Here is a 22,294-nt window from a genome sequence, read left to right as displayed (position 1 = left end):
AGGGGGAATTTGGATACAACCCTAGTGAGCATTGATGCAGGCTAGTTTTTTGCAAAGACTTCTGGGAAATTTCTAGTGCACTCGATTTTAGAATTACTAGATTCGGACAGGACTAGAAAATGGCGAACGCACTGTATAGTGAGTAGGAATTTGGACATAGCTCTAGTGTAGCACGCTTTCAAGTGGAAGGGGTGTGGCCTTCCAGCAAGCTCACTCCTGATTGGCCAGAGGGGTTGCCACAGAAACATTGACTCGGACCAATCACTGCTGACTGATGTCTGGTTCCAACATGGCAGCCTTCTTATAAAATAATGGCGACTGAATTGGCTTTTTGGTTGGAGCCGGAAGTACACGCATCACACTCACTCAGTCCAGTTCTCATCTACAGTCAAAGGAGAGAACCATCGATACGAGGAAGAGGAACAACCGCTCCCGCTCATGACATTTCTGCACAGCCAATCAGGAGGCCTCATCATTTGGATCAATTAAGAGATTCCCTGTGGAACCAAGTACCTCTCTAACGTTTGGAGCATTAAATCCAGAACCAAATGCTGTCAATGCTGTACGGGTCAGAACCCGCCCCTGGGGTCTTCAGGCTAAACACCTGAGACCTGAAGGCTTCAGCTTCAGCTTCTGTTCAAGTTTCCCGACATATAAAGATGAAAAAGGGACACAGCTGTAACCGTGGAGGGTTCTGCTGCTGTAAAGTTCCTGACTGGTGGCTTCTGAGAACAAAGCGTTTGTACGTTGACGACAGCAGCCGCCGGTGGGCGTGGCAGCCAGAGGCACCTAGGCAGACCTCTGCGTGTAGAAGAGAATGTAGGCCTGAGTGTTGCACACTTCCTCCACGCTGCAGACCCTCATCTCCGAGTCGTTGCAGTGGACCCAGAACCCTGAGGACGACAGAGCAGAGGCGTGAGCGCGGAGCGGGTCGGGCGGGGTTCTGAAACCGAGCCGGACTCTTCCTCACCCCCCTCGGTGTTGAAGCAGTATGCGGTGTAGTGCCCTGAGCCGAAGCCTTTGCCGTGATGCATGACCACAGCGGACAGGTCGTAGACGTAGCCCCCCCTGTGGACAGAGTGACCTGAGTCTGTGCAGCAGTACGGTTTGATGTTCAGAACCTGGTCGAAGGCCACGTGGACGCCGATTTTCTCCCTGTGGTTCCGCCCAGACCATCTGCCGAGCGACAGAGAGCGGTTAGCGTGGCGGTCATCAACAGTCCAGCGGGGTTAGCGTGTGGACAAACTCACCGAAAGCGTTTAAGGTGCAGCCGTAGAACCTGAGGTAAACGGTAGATCAGAAGCTGCTTACGGGCTTCTGACAGAACTAAGGGTTTGTGGGAGGATTTCCTTCTCCGTCCTGAAACACAGACGCCGACATGTCAAGATTTCCATCCTTCACTTGAGGAGAGCAGCAGCTCCTTAAATCCTGTTTGATTCTGTGTGGATCACTTTAAACCGTCTGGAAACATCTCTAAGCTAGCCAAAAACTATGGAAGCCCAAACTGTTCTTAATTATATAAATAAATACAACATTATTTAATCAAGCAACACTCCAATAAAAGTCTTTTCAATAAATAATTGACCATTTTATTATGAAATACATTTCATTAAAATTTAAATGGACCATTTTATTATGAAATATTTTTCATTTTTACTTTAAAACCATTTTTATGTTAAAATCATTTCATAATAAAAATATATATCATAATAATATTTTTTTCATGTTGGATATTATTATAATCATGTGGGGTTTTTTTGTAAAAGCTTGTATTTCAAAATTACTGTTTTCCAAAGTGTCCTTTTTATTTCACAATGCTGTTTTTCAGAACGACGTATTTATTTCATGATGAGCTAAAAAACATCTGGCATGAGGCTAAAATGTAAACTCCAAATCGTCCTAAAGAAACTGGAGAAACTGGAAAAAAAGTCTAATTTTGCCAAAACAGCTAGCTTAATGCTAAAATGTTAGCTAAACTCCAAGTTAGCCTAAAAAACTGGGAAAAAAGTCTATTGCAGCTAGCATACTGTCAAAATATAAGCTAAACTCAATTCAGCCCAATAAACTAAAAAAAAGTCTAATTTTGCCTAAACAGTTAGCATAACGCTAAAATATTAGCTAAACTCCAAGTCAGCCTAAAAACCTGGAAAAAAAATGTCTAATTTTACCAAAACAGCTAGCATTATGCTAAAATATTAGCTAAACTAAAAGTCATCCTAAAAAACAGAAAAAAGTCTAATTTTGCCAAATCAGCTAGCATAATGCTTAAATGTTAGCTTAACTCCAAGTTAGCCTACAAAACTGGGAGAAAAAATGTCTAATTTTGCTAAGACAGTTAGCATAATGCTAAAATATTATCTAAACTCCATGTCAGCTTAAAAAAAGGGTAAAAATGTCTAAATTTGCCAGAAACAGCTTGAATGTTTCTGAAATATTAGCTAAACTCCAAGATAGCCTAAAAATCGGGAAAAAAATCTAATTTTGCTAAAACAGCTAGTATGATGCTTAAATATTAGCAAAACATCAAGTCTGCCTAAAAAACCCAGTTATTGATAAACATTTTGTGGTTTAAGTGATGTCTCTAGCTGAAAATAAACGTAGAAGTTTACAAGTTTCAAAGTTAAAGGTTTTTTTGGAGGATTTGAGCAATTTCTCATTCATTTCTTATGGGGCATATTTCACTCAGTACTTCAAAAACTATAAAGTTCATAAATACCAAAAGTACAATCAGCAATGTCCTGAACCAGCTGAATGTTTTGACACCAAGATGACTAAAACTTAAAACATCTTTTTCTGGCTTCAATGTAATCTGCTTTCATTAAAACACGCTGATTTTTTAAAAGGCTATCAAAGGGTGACATGGAGTGATGAGAGAGGCTCCGCCCCTAACGGGTCCATTCCATTTTTCTATGGACCTACGATCGACGGGGGACCAGAACTGGTACCAGTCGGTCCTGATTAACGGGTCCATTCTGTGATGGAAAGGCTCTAAAGTCCAGACCGGTCCAGACCGCTCGGTGGAAACGAGGTTAAATCTGTTGACCGTTTCTCATTTTATAGCTAACAAAGGGTTGTGTCACTAAAGACGAGCCTTTGGAAACATCTGTCCTTGTTCTCACTTTTCATCCTTTTTACTTTTCTTTTCATTAAGTTAAATCTCAAACTGGATCTTTTCTGAAGCTTCTTGTTGTGCGTAAACCTGAAGGTGAACTGACTGTTGCAGTGGTTACAGGCGTAGATGCGTCCCTCCAAAGCCTCCATCTCCGTGAACTTGGACAGCATCTCCGTGAGCGTGCAGCTGCGGTGGAAGGCGGTGGAGGCGGAGCCTTTGTCTGCGCTGTGGTAGCGCTCCGGGAATTCCAAGGACAGATCCCAGAACGGCTCCACCGTGTTGGACTTGTGCTTACAGGACAGACAAGTCACCTGGAGGAACAACGAAAGCAGAGTGAGAAGGGTTCTGACCCACTCCATGTTCTTGACACAGCTTTCTCATGATAGAGGACATCTATGGACTTCCAGAGGAAGTCAGAACCATGAAGATCCAGTCTGAACAGATCCTGAAGCCGCAGGAGGAGAGACAGCTGTGGGCTCTGAGCCAGCAGACGGTCAATGACGGTGAAAAACAAATGGAAGACCGGCAACAGAATTCCAGGATTAACCACGTGATTCTCACAGGATTGAAACATCAAACTCAGACAAATTTTTTCCCCGTTTCTTCTTTTTTCAACCTTTTTTACAGGTTCTTCTCTTTTTTCCTTGTTTCTTCTCTGTTTTTCAGTTTCCTCTTTCTTTTTCCCATTTCTTCCCACCCCCTCTTCTTTAAATTTTAACCTTTTTCCCCATTTCTACTTTTTTCCATATTTATGCTCTTTTTTCCCAGTTTCCTCTTTTTTTTACTGTTTCTTCTCTCTAATTTTAAACCTTTTTTCTTGTTTTTTTTTTTTCTCTTCTTTCCCCCGTTTCTTCTCTTTTTTCAACCTTTTAGTTTCTTCTCTCTTTTTTTTTTTACTTTGTTTATTTTTTCCCTGTTCCTTCTCTATTTTTTTATCCTGTTTCTTCTCTCTAATGTTCAGACTTTTTTCCTGGTTTTTCTCTTTTTTTTATTTCTTTCCCCTGTTTGTCTCTTTTTCCAACCTTTTTTCCTTTTCTTCTCTCTAATTTTCTACCTTTTTCCTGGTTTTTCTTTTTTTTTGTTTTTAACCTTTTTTTATGTTTCTTCTCTCTATTTTGGCTTTTCTCTCTAATTTTCTACATTTTTTTCTTGGTTATTCTCTTTTTTCCTGTTTCTTCTCTCTAATTTTTGACCTTTTTCCTATTTCTTCTCTTTTTTTCAGTTTCTTGTCTTTTCTTCCCAGTTTCTTCTCTCTTTTTTCAACCTTTTTTGTCTCTTTTTGTTACAGAGAAAAACACTATTTCACAGGCTTTTGCTCCAGAGGTAAACGGGTGTAGTTATGCAAATCTGAACACTTAGTATTGACTTAAAAGAAATAAAACGATTAACGTTCTCTTTCCATTTGAAGCTCATCTTCCACATTAAATTGTTAAACTGTTACAGTTTATTTGCACTTAAAAGCTTGAAAGCGGATATTTCTGAAAAGTTTTAAGTATCATTTTTAAAAGGTTTCCTAAAGTTCAGGAAATTTCCACTTTTACGCAGCCGGCTAAAATTGCAAAATTTCCGCTTCCTGCTAGAGATTTTTTCTGGCGCCATGTTGCGTGTGACCAGAAGCCCCTCCTGGAAATGCTTAGAAAATAGATCAAACATGATGCGAGTGAGACTTTGAGACTTGTTTTTTGCATCAGTGCTTGATATCCATTCTTTTACTTCAACCCCAGAATCTGTTTTACATATAATTTTCATTATGAAGCTGAAACTGTTGAAAATTCAATTCAGTTGTAAATTAAGTCTTCTTTTTTACTTTAAAATGTCACAAAAGACGAGATGTGGGACCTTAAATGAAAAAAGAACAGAAGTCGGGTCTGGAACGACCCAATCGGACCCCGGCTCTCACCTGGCTCAGCAGCTGCCCGTGAAAGATGGTGTTGAGCACCTTGAGCACCTGCTTGGACAGCTTCCTCTTGGTGATGGGGATGACGATGCGGCGCTTGGACCCCTCCGTGTCCAGCTCCTGCTGCACCTTGTCCAGCAGCTCGCACAGGAACTCCTGGGCGTCCTGCTGGTCGTAACCCCGGAACGCCGGGATGAGGTTCCACACAGAGTGCAGCATGGCGAAGGGAGACACCAGCGACCAGCGCCCCGACCACATGACCCTGAAAAGCGTGTGCAGCTCGTGGCACAGGGACATCTTCTGGCGGGTGGAGCAGCGCGGCTCCTTGGGCTGGACCAGCTCTGCGGACTTGGAGGGGGGCGGGGCGCTCTCCGTCTTCCCGATCGGTACATTCCAGCAGCCCGTCGTATCCATCACCCCTAGAGGGCGTTCCGACAGCGGCGTGTTCCCGACTACGGCCCCCGCCACCCCCCTGACCGGCGGGGAGTGGTTGGTCTTGGCCAGCAGCTCCTCGGTCTCGCACAGGTCCAAAGTGAGAAAGCACTCCCTGAATTTCTGCAGGTGACTCAGCACCTGCAATATCGAGTTCATGTAGCACGTGTTCCCCAGGTTACGCAGGCCGGTGACGCCCGGCGCGATCCTCCGCCGGCTCGCCGCGTGCGTGGAGTAATATCTCCTCAGCTTGGCTGCTCTGCCGTTCTGAGGAGCCTTGCGGGACACGGCGAGGAGCGAGGGCTTCCTAGGAGGAGGAGGAGGTAGGCGTTCTGGGGGGTCGCGGAACTTGCGAGGAATGAGCGTGATGGTGGAGCGGGGCCCCTGAGTGAGAAGCCGGGCGCTCTTTCTGGGAGGAGTGCTGCCGAGCTCCTCCATCAGCCTGCGTTTCACCTCCTTCTTCTGCCTCCTGGCCTCCTCCAGCTTCTCCCGGCGCCGGCTCTGGAGGTCCTGGTGTTTGCCGATCCACGTCTGGAGCATCCTTCCGAGGAGCGCCTTCCTCCGGTGGCGCAGGGCCAGCTGCATGGCCGGCTGGGGCCCGCAGTCCCCGCCCGTCGAGGAGCGCAGCGAGCGCCGGCCCGGGGTCCGGACCGTGGACAGCGCCCCCCGGAGGAGCTTGAGGTCCCCCTCTGCGTTGTCATTGAGGACGTAGTCTCCGCAGGCGAAGCAGAAGACGTCCAGCTCCCGCACCTCCATGGCCAGCGGGTGCTGCGACTCCTGGAAGTGTTTGAGCGAGTGCTCCTCCATGAAGCGGCCGCACGCCACGTGGGAGCACTTGAGGCAGGCCCACACCGAATCCGTGGTGCTGCATTCCACACAGTGCCATTTCTGCGGATTGAGGATGGAATGGTCCTGACCCAGGCGCAGGCGTCCCACGTGCTTACAGCGATCCATCTCTCCAGATACTCATGTGGCCTCAGCGGGGGGACGCACGTCCTGCAGCCGAGCAGCAACTCATTCTGGGGGGAGACGGGAAGTGAGATGGAGAAACACGGGGAACAGAGAGGGAGGAGCGGGAAGATACCAACTGGAGAAGTGGTGGGCGGGACGCGGTTTGGGGCGGAGCATCACCTGCAGCTCTGAGATCAGCAGCAACGGCTCGCGTGACCAGCCATGCCGCCTTCAGCCGAAATGTCTGAAACACAGAAAAGGACTTTAGTAAAACAATCACTGAAACCACAAAAAAGAAGATATTAAACCAAATGTGTCAAAGTTAAGGCCCGGGGGCCGGATCCGGCCCTCCAGATCATTTTATTTCATTGTTATTAATGACCGATGTTATCTTGCGATTATTTCTAACTTGTATAATTTTGACAAAAAATATTTTTATGGAGAGTAAAATATTGAAAGTTATTTAAGGTTTAAGTTGATTTATTCTGGAATAATATTCCTGTCTTTTTATTATTCAGAATTATGTTGAAATCAGAAAGGTTTAAAACATTTTAAAATTACCATTCTGTTAGCTTTTTGGACCATTTTGGCATTTACTAAGATTTTTTAGGCTTTTTTTGGAGTGTTAGCTAATATTTCAGATACATGCTAGCTATTTTGGCTATTATAGGGTTTTTAAAAAGTTTTTTAGGCTAATATTGACATAAACAGCTTCTCTCTGACAACCCGGTTAAAGTTAGATAAACGTTACGAGAACTTCACTGAATGCTGCTTGATTGATTATAAAGGTAATTATGATTTTATTCTTTTAATCTGTGCTAACGCTAGCATTAGCTTTGGGTTTGAGACGTGGAGCTGCTGAAGATTTTTTCTCACCAGTTAAAAGTTGCCTAAATTTCCATGATCACAAAATCCTTGTAAACAGAGCAAAAGTCAAACAATTCCAGCGTGTCTGACATTGAAGTCAAACTTATTACTGTTGTAATGTTTTCTACTGCGGTCAGTGAGCTGCTGTTAGCTCAGCTGTGGTTCTAACATCGCTCTTTTTTGTTTTTGTTAATGACTGTGTCTGATTTCAAGGAAAATAAAGGTTAAAAAAAATGATCAAGTTAATTTAAACTTAAATATGAAACGGACTATTTTACGTAATTTCATAAAATACTTTTTTTTTTTTTTTACTTGGCTACTCTTATTTTGAAAGCTGAAACTACGTGTCTTGATAGCTGCTCTGATCATTTTCACTGAACCAAACCATTCCTGTTTTTACAATTATTCCCGTAGAACAAGTAAATTTATCCTGGGAATCCATTAAAATGTGTACGGTCAATGCAGTGTTGTGGGTCTTTGCTAAAGGTATTAAATGTGAACAACATGAATTTCTATCAGTTTTTGTGCTGATCGCACTTAAAATACGTGCAAACATTATCAGCCAAAATAGAACCTGTTAGAATTCTATCTGCTCAAATGAAAGGTTGATATTTTCAATAAAAACTCAAATATTGAAAATATCGATCCAGACTTTTGTAAATCGTATAGTCTGGAAATTATAATAGATACCCAGCATTACATTAATAGAATAGTCGATTAGTCTCCTTTTTCTTAAATTCTATCTCAAAACTACGTTGCTCGCTTTCTTTGACACACACGTGCACAGTAGTGCTAACATTGTCAGTAGTGATGTCACAGGAAGTTAAAGGAAGATCATAAGGATCACAACAACACGCTAACGGAGCTTGAGAGTACAGGAAACTAAAAAATAAAAGGAAATATTGTCCAAAGTGAAATCTGTAAGGCAGAACTCGTTTTCCACAGCAGCCTTAGACAATACACTAAGATCCCGGATCTGTTCCTTTCTGATGCTTCCACTTATAGACAAATAGATCCATGAACGTCCTTATTTTCCTTGTCTGATAGCTCTGATACTTTTTGCCATTTTAGCTAATGTTAGCTTGTACGGGGCTGTAAGCTAGCAGAAGGGAGTGTAAGCAAATGGATGATGGGAAATGAGAGCAGGCTTACTTCCTGTCTGCAACTAAGGTGAATTTGCTCAAAACAGTGTAATTATACTTAAAAGAAAACATAACTTTGAAAAAAGATCAAACGATGATCAGAGTGGGACTTTAACAGGAAACTGAGCCCCACAGAAGGGCTTTACTTCCTGTGGTATAAAAAAGTGTAACGATAAGCTGCTTACTTCATTAAACCTTCTAACATTCATTAAGTTGATTTGTGTTCTGTTCTATTTGTAGTTTTCTTTGTTTGGAATTCTGCTGAAAATGTCATTTCCTCTGGTATAAATAAAGTTTTCAGGTTCTTCTGCCACGTGTTTGTTTTCCAGACTCATGAAAAGCTTTCTAGAGTTTCTAGAGCTGCATGGCAGAGTTTGATGCTTTCAGTCTAAAAACTTGACATCAGTGAAGTTCCTAAACAACAAAGCTTTCAGCAGAAATGTCTTTATGTTTGCACAAAGGTCAGGTCAGCGCTGGGTCTCCCGGCACGGCACGGGGAACTCCGGGTCGGTGCAACTGGTTTGTATCAGGATGCTGCGGTGCCGTGTTCTAGATCCGGTCCAGCTGCGGTGCTCTGGTGGCCCGGGACCGCGTGGGGAAGTGGTGGAGTGGACGGTAGTTTCGGGGCACGCGCTCGGCTCCTCCACCACCGCCGTGTTCGGCCAGAACAAAGAGAGGAGCCGGAGCCGCTCTCCGGGAACCTCCGACAACTTTGTTGGGCTGAGGCAGCCCGGCGAGCAGCAGGTTAGCCGGCGGCGCTAGCCGTTAGCCGCAGCGCGTCTGCTTCGGGTTAGCGGCGCTAACCTTCGCTCGGGAAGGGAGTCGAAGGCGCGCGGCTGTTCGCACGAGCGCTCCTCTTCTGTGTTATTAGCTGGAACTAGCGCTAGCCAAAACTGCTAACGGCTTCCGCGAGGACAATCCAAGTTAACCTAATGCTTGTTGTTGGTCGCTAGCGTTAACTGAGCGCTTTAGCTCGCCAGCGAACTGCCGTTAATCGGCTAAAAATTCCCCGGTGACACTCACCGCGGAGAACGGCCGACCGGAGCGTGTGCGCGGCGGGCCTTCGCGGGATCGATCACTTCATGGGGATGATCTGATCGCGGAGCGGCGGTTCCCGTCGCCAGCATCCATCTATCCGGTGCGCTCGGCGTTGCGGCTTGTTGTCCTCCTCGCAGATTGAACAACCCAACCCTCGATGCGAGCCCGAGCCCCGCCGCTCTCATTGGACCGGGGCTGAGCGCGAGCCGGGTTCCTATTGGCCGAGCGGCCGAACAACAGGCAGCAGGACGGAGAGTCCGCCCACCGAGTCCACATGGAACAATACCCGAGGCCGGCCTGCTGCCCGGGCGGACAGCACCCCCGTGACCCAGCCTCTGACCCCACCGACACGTTAGGGGACCTCTGGTGAAATGACCCCCCGCTTTAACCTTTTCTTTTTAAGGAAAAGAAAGGAAAAGAACAAACTTTAGAGACACATTTAACACGCTTTCCACAGCAGTCACTCTGCATGGTAGAAGCAGGGAGTCCAGAGGACTTGTTTTACTGACACATTTTCTATTAAGATGAATTCATGATTAAAATGGGATGTTTTAATAAAAAGATGACAAGCTCAATTGCACAGGGGGCCAAAATCCAAAACACACCTTAGCCTGAACAGGAAAAACATTTTTTACTACATTTTTTTAAATGTAACTTTTTGACATATTTATGAACTATATAGTATTACTTGCAATAATGCTAGTGTGAATGCTGTAGATGTTAGTGCTGATAGTTGAAGATGCTGAAGTTGATAGCTGAGAACGCTGAAGCTGATAGCCAGCTAAAATATTAGCTAAATTCTAAATTAGCCAAAAAACTTAGGTTAGCCAAAACCGCTAGCATGCCACTGAAAAGTAGCTAAACTTCAAAATAGCTTAAAAAAAAAATTAAATTAGCCAAAACAGCTATCATGTAGCTGAAAGATTAGCTAAACTCCAATATGGACTTGAAAAAAATGAAAAAAGTGTAAATTTGGCCAAAAACAGCTAGCATGTAGCAAAAATAGAAAAACTTCAAAAAGCTTTAAAAAGGGAAAAAAAGCCTAAATTGGCCAAAGCAGTTAGCGTGTAAGTATTAGCCTAACTCAAAAACAACACTCAAACAAAACAAAAAAAGCCCAAATTAGCCAAAACAGCTAGCATGTAGCTGAAATATTAGCTAAACTTCAAAATAGCCTAAAAAATCTTAGTCAATGCCAAAATAGTCCAAAAAGCAATCAGAACGCCAGTTTTTCAATCTTTAAAAACCATATTTTTAAACCTTACTATGAATAATAAAAAGGCAGAAATATGATTCCAGAATAACTTAAACAAAAATAACTTTCAATATTTTACTCTCCATAAAAATATATTTTGTAAAAATTATACAATTTAGAAATAAGTCCAAGATGACATAGGGCCATTAATAACAATAAATTAAATTGATCTGGAGGGCCCCAGCGGGCCAGATCCGGCCCCCGGGCCTTGACTTTGACTCGTGTTTTAATACGATATAAAAGAGAAACCTCCAACAAATTAAACATTTTGCACAACTTAAGTTTAAAAGTTCAAATTGCGTGTTTTAGTTCTGTGCTTTTTATTAATCCAAGCAAATTGTATTTTGAGTATTTATATTTTTTTAAGCATTTAGTCTCTATAAAAGGTGGTCAGGAGGTACATCATTAAAACGCAGCCAAACTGCTCTTCTTCAGTTTTCAAAGACAAATATTTAGGCATAAGTTTATATTTGTTTTGCTTTTTTTTTGCAAACATTTTTGATATGCATTTGTGGCATAACACATTGAAATGTTTACACTTAGATACTCAGTTTAGAAAATCTAAATCTAATTTTAATAAAATGTTATTCAAATGTATTTTAATATAATTATTTATTTTTTAATGCAATTATTTCTTGACATCAGCCAAGATTTAGAATAATTCTATCATATTATTTAATCCGTTTTTTTAAGCAAATACAAAGTATTTAGTTTTAATCTTAACTTTCTTTTCTTTTGTTTTCATAATCTTGTTAAAGGTTTAAATCTCGTCTACTTCCCTTTTGTTTCACTTCACAGGTATTTAGGCCCAAACGTAAGTCAGAATGCCATCGGAATTCATTTCTGAGGATTTATAGAAACTAAAAACAAGACGAGTCTAAGTGATTACAACTTTTCCTATGACTGATGTGACTTTACTGCTCTCATAACTGTCACTGCTACAGGGGTGTTAAACTGGCTCATCTGCATTACTTTGTTTTGTATTGGCAGGGTGCTGGAAAGTGAATTTTTAAACAATATACATATTGAGTAATAATAAGACATGAACAGTTGTAACATTTGAGACTGATTTATATTTAATTATATGAATATGTGCTCATACTTTTGTAAATCTCTCTGTTTGAACAGTTTTATATAAGAATAATAATCTAGTAAATAGTAAAATTCATCAATGAAATAAAACAGACTGACTTCTTAGGTCCACTTGGTTTCTTTATTGCAAAGCTTTTTAACTAAGTTCCCAAAGTAAATGTTTCAAAAGTTAGTTTAAAAAAGTTTCAGAATAACATAATCAACTATTTGTTACAAAACAAAAACAAAAAAATGATACAAAAAATGTTTTTAACGTACATTACTCCCTGGTATTTGGAGTTTACGAAGTTTGTTGAACAACTCTAAGTACTGAGTCATGGTGTCAACACAGTCTGCTGCTGCAAAAAGCCCTTCAGGTTTAGCAGCAAACACAGAGGGAAGTTCAGGAACGCTGGTGCCCAGAAAAGACTGCATGAACTCCTTCATGAGGTTCCAACAGTCTCCAGGAACCACACAAGGGCAGTACTCCACCTACAGTAAAACACACAAATCAAACTTCAGCAAGAAGAAACGTCCATCTGTCCAAATAAAACATGACAAGTTCCACACCTCCACTGAAATCCCTCTGGCACTGGAGCTCATCGTCACCGTGCCGACCTTTATCAAGAAGTCGCAGTATCGATAGCGGGAACCTCGACTCTCAACCTTGTGTCCTTTAGCATTCTGGAAATGACTTTTGAGCTTCGACATGAGGGCGTCAAAGTTAGCGTCAGCTACTAAGCAGGGTCCTCCTTCGAACAGGGACATGCAGCTCAGGGGGGTTTCAGAGTTATGCATCACGTATAGGAGCTTGGAGGGCTGACCTGGGACAGACAGGAAACACTGGATGATGAATTATCATATAGTTTGTAGCTATAATAGGACAAAAGCACAATAACACATCCTCTTATTAATGTAAAATAGATTTTTACTGTCTAAAAAAATGTAAATCTTTGAGATTATTTCTTTGATAAAAGGAAAGACAGTGAGGGGGGTTACTGTTGATGGGGATTTGTTCACACATGCCCGGCTTGTTGCACTTTTAAAACACTAAACACTTTTTAACGTTTACTTCATTAAATAATAATGTAATAATTTGACAAATTAATATAATAAAACGAGGTTTTTCATACTTCATTTTACTCCATGTTTCCCACAGATGTCTTTAGAAGTGGATGTGTATCTTTAATTATTTTATTTAAAAATTACTAGCAAGAACGGAGCTCTATTATACCAACAAGTCTAAGAAACAACAGTTGAAAATGTGTTTCCCCAGTGATGATTGAAAAAGTAGCAAGCTCAATATTACCGCCAACGTTCCCCGTGGCGTGGTACGTCTCACAATCCACGCAGAAGCTTCCCTGTTTCACAGAACCAAGCTGCTCCAGCTTTTTGTGCAGCATGTCCACCGTCTGCTGCACACTCTTGCCCTCCGCCACGGGAACTTGACACACACTGAAAGACAGAAACACCCGCCTGAGCTGCCAGAACTCAAAATAACAGGAGCGCGTTCACCTAAAAGAACAAACAACTGGAACTAAGAGGATTACCACGGCGTAAACACATCAAAACAGCACTACGTTGAAATAATAATTACATAATAATTGAGCAAAAATAATTCTTACCATGTTACTCCCATTTTTGTTTTGCCTCCTCAGTCTGAGCGACTACTTCCGGTTAACCAAATTAACTTCCGGTAAAAACATTTTTAAAAATGTAAAACATACACTTATATATACAAATTAAATTATTTAGATTTATTGTGCTGTTAAAAAATACCCCATACCATAATAATAGCTTTTAAAACTTATTTTAAGAAAACCGGATGTTACGTAACATAATTTCCGCCGCCTCTGTCGCGCATGTCGTTTACCCACACGTGCTAAACAGCTGAGTGTTTACACACTAAAAAGCATAAAACTGAGCCAGACAGGCTTCAGATTGTGATTTTTACTCGAGTTGTAGCGATGCCGAAGGTGAAGAAATCCAAAGGTGGAGGAGGTGGAGAGAAGAGCTCCGGATCCGTGGCCCTGGCCGACCAGATCCTGCAGACGGACACGATCCGAGCCCGTAACCGGGTGAAGAGCAGAGACCAGCGGCCAGAAAGCGACGACACCTACGTGGATGAGCGGCTGTCGCGGAAAATCCTTCAGCAAGCCCGAATTCAGCAAGAGGAGCTCCAAACCGAATATGGGCTGGTACCGGAGAGGAAGAAGGCGGCACCGGTCACTGTTCTGGGTAATGTTGGGTCAGAACCAAGCCTCACTTCACACGTTTTAGAATAGCAGACTTCGTTTATAAATGTTTCTGACATTTCTCTTTTTCTCTAGATTTCATGTTTTTTTATTGAATAAGTCGTTGAATTATAGATACCTCATTATTCAGACCCATCTACACTTATCAGAAAAGTTGTACACTTGAAGTATTTTTATTAAGTTTACTTGATTATAATAATAGTAGGCGTAGACAGACCCAGCCATGTCAACCGTCTGAGTCAGTACCTCCCTGCTAATGGCTGCCTAACCAAAACTACCTAAACAAAACAAATAAACAAAGTCCGCAAACTAAGACTACCAAGGTCCAACCCCAAACTAAAATAACAAAATCCAGAAGGTAAGACTGCTGAGGACAAAGAGGAGAAAAATAAAATAACATTTCTTTAAATTGAGGACTATTTAGTATTTATTTGATTTAGATTAAATATATAAATTGATGGCTGAGATGGACATAGATGATAAACTATGGAGGTTTTTACATCATGTTGACCAGAAAACATCTTGTTTGATCCAAAATGCACAACTTCTATATACAAAGCAACGCAACATAATTCATATTTATTATTATTAAAAAAAGAAGGTCATGAATGCAAATCAAATTTCTTAAAGGCTAAAGTAATCTATGCGGTTCTTTGAAAGTTTTGGTCAGTAGAAAACAAACCCAATTGGCTCTTTTACTGTTAAAGGTTGCCGACCTCTGGAATAGACCAGTACAATAGTACACTGAGTACTTTCTTCAGACTAATTGGAACATTTTAGGTTTGCAATATATAAAAATAAACTTAAATAATACTGCCTTACTTCTAGTATATACTAAGTATACTAGTAGTACACTTAAATAAACTACTTTATCCATAGGGTAAGCACATACTGTATATTATCACCTAAAAAAATAACTGTTCACTAATGACAGTTTTAAATAATCTATTCTTGATTTATTTTTGTGTTTTATTTTAAAATATTACAGAGTAATTGGATATTAAAATATTGCAAACCACAAAAACACTAAGTAGAAACCTACAAATAAAGTAGTACACTTGAAGTATACTTGAGTATAAGTATTTTAAGTAAAGGTCGTGTATGTAGTGTATGAAGTATACTAACTGAATACTTCTTCAGACTAACTGGAGTATTTTAAGTTTACAATAATTAATAATAAACTTAAATTATACTGCTTCACTTTCAGTACATACTAAATATACTAGTAGTAGTAGTAGTACAGACTACTTGCTTAGCACATACTGTATGTTATCATCTAAAAAAATCAAGTTAACAGTTCACTAATGACTGCTTTAGATATCTTTTCTTGATTTTTTTTCAATGTGTTAATTCTAAATATTATAGGCTAATTGGATAGTAAAATGTTGCAAACTACAAAAATACTAAATATAAAGGTAACAATATTTTTAAATAACACATTTCTTACATTTTACCTACCCAGGACTCAAATAAATTGTCAGTTGTTATCACAAAGTCTCAAACAATCCAAGAGAAATTACTAATCAATAATTTTTCAACAAATTAATTCTTAAAAATATAAGTATTTGTGTTTTATTGTCCTGGTTTCTGAAGTCAGATGATTTAACTCATCAGTTTTTGTCACAGATCTGCATCTTGTCCTCACGAGTTCTAACCTCTCCTGTAACTGCAGGTCCTGAATCTGGAGATGCAGACTCCGATGAAGAATGGCCAGCACTGGGAGCATCCGTTTCTGGGGCGGCAGAAACCGAATGTGACGCGGAAATTATTGTAGACCCTGAAGATGAAAAGGCCATCGAGATGTTCATGAATAAAAACCCACCGATGAGGCGAGAATCATCACCGCTCAACATGCTGTTGAGATGAATCATTACAGAAACCTCTGGGTCAGTTCCTTCTACCCTCACTAAAATGTTTGTTTCCTCGTGGTTTTCGTAGGAGGACGTTGGCAGACATCATCATGGAGAAGATCACAGAGAAGCAGACCGAGGTGGGAACGGTGATGTCGGAGGTGTCGGGGCGCCCCATGCCTCAGCTGGACCCCAGAATTATAGAAGTCTATAGAGGGGTGGGAAAGGTGAGCTTTCTTAAGACGATGTATATCAGGAGAAAACATCCTGATATTGACTGAATATTTACAAAGATTATTGTACAATGGTCTAATTACTAATTTTTTTCATCGTAGAGGTAAATATAGGTGTATTTTTGAGAACAAATAAGAGAATGTTAGATATTGGAGTATTTTTGGAGAAAAAGAAAAAGACAAAAAAATCTGATTGAAGTAGTTATTGATTATTTACTTTAGAAATAACACAAGTAGTGCTGCCACAAACGATTATTTTAATAGTCGACTAATCACAGATTATTTTTTTCCGATTAGTCGACTAATTGGGTCATGCACAAACTGGATGTAAACTAACTAAAAACTAAAAATATAGCATTACCTGTGATAATGCTAGTGTGAATGCTACAAGCTGAATTTGGCCGCTGAAGTGCTAGTGCTGATAGTTGAAGAAGCTGAAATTGATAGCTAAAATCTGTGAAGATGATGGCTGAAAACGCTGAAGTTGATAGCTGAAAATGCTAAAGTTGATAGCTGAAAACACTGATGCTGATAGCGGAAAACGCGAAGTTGATAGCTGAAAACACTGAAGCTGATAGCGGAAAATGCGAAGTTGATAGCTGAAAATACTGAAGTTGATAGCTTAAAACACTGAAGTTGAAAACGTTGAAGTTGATAGCTGAAATAGCTGAAGTTGATGGCTGAAAACTCTGAATTTGATAGCTTAAAACACTGAAGTTGAAAATGCTAAAGTTGATAGCTGAAAATGCTGCAGTTGATAGCTGAAAATACTGAAGCTGATGGCTGAAAATACTGAAGTTGATAGCTGAAAACACTGAAGCTAGTAGCTGAAAACTCTGAATTTGATAGCTGAAAACACTGAAGTTGAAAACACTGAAGCTGATGGCTGAAATCGCTGAAGTTGATAGATAAAATCGCTGAAGCTGATTGCCAGCTAAAATATTAGTTAAAAGCCAAATTAGCCTTAAAAACTCAAAAAAAGCCTAAATTAGCCAAAACAGCTAGCACACAGCTGAAATATTAGCTAAACTCCAAAATAGCCTAAAAATATTAAATGCCAAAATAGTCCAACAAGCTAGCAGAATGCCATCATAACTTTCCACTTTACTAAACTCTGACTCCATTTAATATAAAGTAAAGACTAATCGACTATTAAATCAGTCAATTAGTTGACTAATAGTTACAGCCCTAAACACAACTAATGTCATTAAATTGTTTTTTATGATGTTAACTGTACTTTTGGGGGGATTTTTACAGAGTTGTTCTTTGAGTTTCCTGTGTTACCATAGATTTCACAAACAAAACTGTTTGTTCTTTAGACTTTCATCGTTAAAATATGTTAATTTATGTAGTGATATTTAGTGGGTGTTTTTATTTCAGTTCAGGAAGTTGGACCATGAACAGAATGAGAATCAAATCAGCGTTTTCCATACATGATTCATCTTGTCCTTGGTGTCAGATGGACAGATGTTTTTACACATTAGTAATGATTGGAGGATAGAAAACATTCTTTAAAAAGAAATAACAGGTCAGTTAGGGACTGAATTCCTGCTTTTTTGTTACTTATTTTCAGCACCATTACACGAATAAATTCTTTAAAATCTGACATTGTGATTTATTTGGACTCTCTTTTTAGATTCTCACAATTAAGTGTTTCTGATTTTTTTATTTTTTATTTTGTGGTCCAGGTTCTGTCAAAGTACCGTAGCGGTAAACTGCCAAAAGCTTTCAAAATAATCCCTGCGCTCTCAAACTGGGAGCAGGTCCTGTATTTGACCGAGCCGGAGAGCTGGAGTGCAGCTGCCATGTACCAAGCAACCAGGTGATGTTCTGGACGAGGACCGCAGACGGACCCGTCAGGTCGGAGGTTCTACATTCAGAATTCTGTTTCTGTTGCAGAATCTTCTCTTCCAATCTGAAGGAACGAATGGCTCAGCGGTTTTACAACCTGGTGCTGCTGCCGCGAGTCAGGGACGACATCGCCGAGTATAAGCGGCTGAACTTCCATCTCTACAGCGCTCTGAAGAAGGCCCTCTTCAAACCGGGGGCGTGGTTTAAAGGTACTGCTGGTTCTGGTGTAGGAGAGTCACTTCAAATGCAAACTGACAGTTGTTTATGTCTGCTGACGTTTTTACAGTTTGTGAAATATTCAAGAGGTAAAAAAAGCAAGCGGATAACATTTAAAAAACAATATTAGTCAAGTTTGACATTAGGACTGCAACAAACGATTATTATAATAGTCGACTAATCACCAATTATTTTTTCTGATTAGTAGACTAATCAGGTTGTGTGCAAACTGGATGTAAAACACACATCTTAACCATCATTAGCTTTAAACTAACTAAAAACTAGATGTATAGCATTATCTCTGATAATGCTAGTGTGAATGCTGTAAGCTGAATTCAGCCGCTGAAAACGCTGAAGCTGATAGTCAGCTAAAATAGTAGCTAAATGCCAAATTAGCCTTAAAAATTTGAAAAAATCCTAAAATAGCTAAAACAGCTAGCATGTAGCGGAAATATTAGCCAAACTCCAAAACTTAAACTGAAAAAATCCTAAATTAGCCAAACTAGCTAACATTTAGCTGGAATATTAGCTCAACTCCAAATTAGCATAAAAACCTGAAAATCCTAAAAGCATGTAACTGAAAAATTAGCTATACTCTATATTAGCGCAAAAAGTGACAAAATCCTAAATAAGACAAAATAGCATGTAGCTAAAATATTAGCTAAACTCCAAATTAGCCTAAAAAACTGAAAAAATTTGCTGAAAGTAAACATCAAAATTACCTCTAAAATTGTTGAGTTCTCCAGGATAAACCCTAAACTCCTATATTTAATCAAATCTCTGTTTTCATCTGTTTCCTATTCAATGATTTGTGTCTGACCGATTCCCAGCAGCAGTTCTCTCTTCATTCCATGCTGGTTTAGCCGTTGGTGAAAGAAGTCGGTGATTGAATTCATCTTTAGTTTATTTAACCTGATAACCCACTGAGATTAAGATTTCTTTTGCAAAGGCGATCCGGCCAAAAGGTCAGGAGCTCACGTCATCAACAAAACAAACAAACAAACAAACAAACTCATCAAAATAAAACTCATGTTGGAAATAAATCCAAGGATTTGGCAGCTTTTGCAAATCTATTTTTATTGGAATATCAAATTATTACAGTAAATTTTTATAGTTTATTGTGAGAAACTTAAATGTCTGCAGGGCAAATGACATTGTTGGTTCTGGGATGATAATAAATAACTAATTTAATAAACCAGGTCAAATTGTTCCTATGTTTAGAACTTTATTATATAAAGATATTCTATCCCATAATGCTATTGGTGTCCATGCTTAAAAACAGTTTTTTTCCTGACCCACATTCAAACAGCATCAGTTCCAAGTCCCACCACTAGATGGTAGTGTTTCTCTCTAGTGCAACATCCCTTCTCTTTCTGGTCACGTGCTCTTTACTTAATCATCAATGCGCATTGATAAAGATAAGATGAGTACCGCATTTAGTTAAATAAAACTTTAACAATAAGAATATAAAACAGAGCAGTATTTATATTTGTTTGCAGTTGCTTCCTACTGAGCTAAACTACTTCAAAATAAAAAGTCCTTTACTTTAGGCACACATTATCTGGACAGCTGGGAGGGGAAAACAAGCAACTAAACCATTATTAGGAAATTGTCATAATAATAGAATAATAATTAAAATAACAAAAAAAAAGATTCTGTGGGTATCAGCCATTTGATGTATTTCTTTTGCATTACAAAGAGATATTTGGTTTGGTTTCTTGGTTTAGTTAAATGGGGCAGAGATTTTAGAAGTTTTATTCTTTCTTTTCCATCAAAAACAAGAATGTTTTGTAATGTTGTGTGCTGGGAAAATTAAATAAATGAATGAAATTAGCTTACACTAACAATAGAGAAAAAAAATAAACGAGTGGTATTTATTTGACTGGAGTATGGACGACTTTCTAATGCCTTTAAATGAACAGACCAATGGTGCAAATGGGTGAGGATCCTCTGGAAATTAAACCGGTATTCTATCTATGTGTCTCCATATACTAGTTTTCTGCACTAGACAACGTTGAATATTTTTCTTATGGTTGTGGTGCAAAATCTTTTTGTATAAATGTATTCCTAATAAAGTTAACAAGAGGAAGCATTTTATACTAAGAGTGTGTCAAGTCTTTTTAATGTTTATTTTTTTTTTTAGTTTTTTTATGTTCATATGAAACCAGTAAGTAATGCAGAAGATAATGAATGTTGTGGCTTTTAGACGCATAAATGCTTTTCTTGTTTAATTGATTCAAGAAATTTTAAAAATTTTGGCCCAAGTGAATGCCTAAGTATTTCAATATATTCTACAATGTATGATGTGTGTATACATATATAACAACAGGAGCTAATGACGCTAGCAACTGTTGTTACAGACTTTTCTGACATTGAACTTTCATAGTAAGGCGGGGGCCGCAAATGGCCTCCGGGCCGCCAGTTTGAGTCCCGTGTTTTAGAAGCCGCTAAAATAGTTTCCCTCTTATGTATGTAAAAGATGGCGGCGTCTGCATACAGGATGATTTTACACCTTTACACGCTGCAGGTTGATTATTTATGTACAAGATGAACATTTAAGCATGTTGCAACAAGAGTCTAAATGGCATTAACGATAAAATCTAACATGGAAATGTCAAAAAAGCTGCTTTGAGATAACATTTTTGGAGAGTTTAACCTGTTGATATGATTCAATAATTCACATAGAATGTTTTTTTTTTTTTTCAGATAGTAGTTACTATATGAAGTCTTCATCTAGTTTCTTTGTGATTGTCACACAGGTATACTGATTCCTCTGTGTGAATCTGGAACATGCACTCTCAGAGAAGCCATCATCATCGGCAGCATTCTCACCAAGTGTTCCATCCCGGTGCTACATTCCAGGTGAGGCCTCTGCACCACAATGTACAGATGTTATTGTTTGATAAAGCCAGCTTTGTAATACGTGATCCTCCGGCAAGCCCAACATTACATAAGAGGTTCGGTTTTACCTTTCAGCGCTGCAATGCTGAAGTTGGCAGAGATGGAGTATAACGGTGCCAACAGCATTTTCCTGCGTCTCCTGCTCGACAAGAAGTACGCCCTGCCTTTCCGTGTCCTGGATGCCTTGGTGGCCCACTTCCTGTCTTTCCGTAATGAAAAACGTGTTCTTCCTGTGCTGTGGCATCAGAGTCTGCTCACCCTGGCACAGCGCTACAAGGCTGACCTGGCCTCCGAGCAGAAGACGGCCCTGCAGGAGCTACTCAAGCTTCAAACACACCCTCACATTTCTGCAGAAATTCGTAGGGAGTTACAAAACTCCGAGTCCAGGGACATTGAAATCGGGCTGCCAGTTACTGTGGAAATGGACTGATTCATTCTGGGAAAGTTGAACATCCTTCTCACCTTTCTTTATGATTATAGACTTTCCAGTAAACCTTATTGTAACACAGAGAGGATTTCAAAACTCATTGCCTCCCTAGAGAATGGGAGGTATGACCCGGTTTGTGGCCATTACTGTCATGTCCTTACATCAATTCCAGCATTTGGTAAGATTTAGTTTCTTTGAGGAAACTGGAATAAAAATAAAAACAGAATATCTAAAAGTTGATTTATTTCTTTGCATCCTACATCATCCAACGACAAGAATTAAGGAAAAAAATCTGCCCATTTGCTTGAAAAGAATCTAAAATATGGCTAACATAAAAACTTACAGGATCTAACAAGGAGTTAAATTACTTGGATAAAAGCGCAAAAGTGTTGAGTCCTGGGTGTGACTGCACAATGCTGTAACAGGATTCTAGCTTTATGACGACAGATTGTGAAATGTAGATGCTTGCATGTTGCAGTAAAATGAAAACATGTTTGAACAGCATCTTGTTAAGGTAATATCATGCAAAATCAGAGGAGATTCAAGGACTGCTCAGGCCTAGAAATTTCCAACTATCTGCTAACGGTTTTTCAGTTCCTTTGGTTTAATGGTAACACAATCCAGTGGGTTTCAGTCCGTGACCCTTCACCAAAGCATCACCTGGCCTAGCTCTCTGAATCCTTGGAATTATCAAATGTGCTCAGTGGGAAATCCACCATTTTTGTTTGCCAGTTTCGTGTGAGTTTGGTGAAAGACAGGAGAACTTGAAAGGATTATGGGTGTGGAGCTGATTAAG

At 39.9% G+C, this 22,294-nt stretch overlaps 3 protein-coding genes across 5 annotated transcripts; 1 reads left to right on the top strand and 2 right to left on the bottom strand.

Moving 5' to 3' along the window:
- Positions 1 to 257: 257 nt before the first annotated feature.
- On the bottom strand, positions 258 to 9,915 carry usp49 (ubiquitin specific peptidase 49). 3 transcript variants are annotated; one of them, XM_036212121.1, is made up of 7 exons: positions 9,425 to 9,915; positions 6,526 to 6,636; positions 5,013 to 6,460; positions 3,216 to 3,423; positions 1,251 to 1,359; positions 971 to 1,176; positions 258 to 893 (listed from the first exon to the last, which is right to left on the bottom strand). In XM_036212121.1, exons 3-7 carry the CDS (start codon positions 6,393 to 6,395, stop codon positions 790 to 792), a joined length of 2,010 nt encoding a protein of 669 aa, XP_036068014.1. In that variant the 5' UTR covers positions 6,396 to 6,460; positions 6,526 to 6,636; positions 9,425 to 9,915; the 3' UTR covers positions 258 to 789. The 3 variants fall into 3 exon arrangements, with proteins under 3 accessions (XP_036068014.1, XP_024124958.1, XP_024124957.1); XM_024269190.2 differs by having other exon boundaries at positions 6,573 to 6,636; XM_024269189.2 differs by having other exon boundaries at positions 6,530 to 6,636; positions 9,425 to 9,914.
- A 1,973-nt stretch (positions 9,916 to 11,888) lies between these two features.
- On the bottom strand, positions 11,889 to 13,541 carry med20 (mediator complex subunit 20). Its single transcript, XM_024269194.1, has 4 exons — positions 13,391 to 13,541; positions 13,075 to 13,220; positions 12,336 to 12,589; positions 11,889 to 12,257 (listed from the first exon to the last, which is right to left on the bottom strand). Exons 1-4 carry the CDS (start codon positions 13,402 to 13,404, stop codon positions 12,036 to 12,038), a joined length of 636 nt encoding a protein of 211 aa, XP_024124962.1. The 5' UTR covers positions 13,405 to 13,541; the 3' UTR covers positions 11,889 to 12,035.
- Positions 13,542 to 13,616: 75 nt separating this feature from the next.
- bysl (bystin-like) lies at positions 13,617 to 21,579 on the top strand. The gene is made up of 7 exons (XM_024269192.1): positions 13,617 to 14,003; positions 15,693 to 15,849; positions 15,959 to 16,097; positions 17,792 to 17,925; positions 18,003 to 18,163; positions 20,930 to 21,032; positions 21,147 to 21,579. Exons 1-7 carry the CDS (start codon positions 13,733 to 13,735, stop codon positions 21,499 to 21,501), a joined length of 1,320 nt encoding a protein of 439 aa, XP_024124960.1. The 5' UTR covers positions 13,617 to 13,732; the 3' UTR covers positions 21,502 to 21,579.
- Positions 21,580 to 22,294: the final 715 nt, after the last annotated feature.

The sequence above is a fragment of the Oryzias melastigma genome, linkage group LG5 (genome assembly GCF_002922805.2).
Source record: "Oryzias melastigma strain HK-1 linkage group LG5, ASM292280v2, whole genome shotgun sequence".
In the NCBI taxonomy this organism is placed as follows: domain Eukaryota; kingdom Metazoa; phylum Chordata; class Actinopteri; order Beloniformes; family Adrianichthyidae; genus Oryzias; species Oryzias melastigma.
Note: the sequence above shows the minus strand (reverse complement) of the source record. Positions and strands in the feature narration are given on the sequence as shown.

Excerpts from the sequence above, each read along its gene's own strand:
- usp49 (XM_036212121.1), bottom strand. The coding sequence starts at position 6,395 with ATGGATCGCTGTAAGCACGTGGGACGCCTGCGCCTGGGTCAGGACCAT. Across the intron at positions 3,424-5,012 it reads ACGGGCAGCTGCTGAGCCAG|GTGACTTGTCTGTCCTGTAA; the intron begins GTGAGAGCCGGG and ends TTGTTCCTCCAG. Across the intron at positions 1,177-1,250 it reads CTGCACCTTAAACGCTTTCG|ATGGTCTGGGCGGAACCACA; the intron begins GTGAGTTTGTCC and ends GTCGCTCGGCAG.
- med20 (XM_024269194.1), bottom strand. Across the intron at positions 12,590-13,074 it reads CGCCACGGGGAACGTTGGCG|GTCAGCCCTCCAAGCTCCTA; the intron begins GTAATATTGAGC and ends TGTCTGTCCCAG. Across the intron at positions 12,258-12,335 it reads CCAGAGGGATTTCAGTGGAG|GTGGAGTACTGCCCTTGTGT; the intron begins GTGTGGAACTTG and ends GTTTTACTGTAG.
- bysl (XM_024269192.1), top strand. The coding sequence starts at position 13,733 with ATGCCGAAGGTGAAGAAATCCAAAGGTGGAGGAGGTGGAGAGAAGAGC. Across the intron at positions 17,926-18,002 it reads GCCATGTACCAAGCAACCAG|AATCTTCTCTTCCAATCTGA; the intron begins GTGATGTTCTGG and ends TTTCTGTTGCAG. Across the intron at positions 21,033-21,146 it reads ATCCCGGTGCTACATTCCAG|CGCTGCAATGCTGAAGTTGG; the intron begins GTGAGGCCTCTG and ends TTTACCTTTCAG.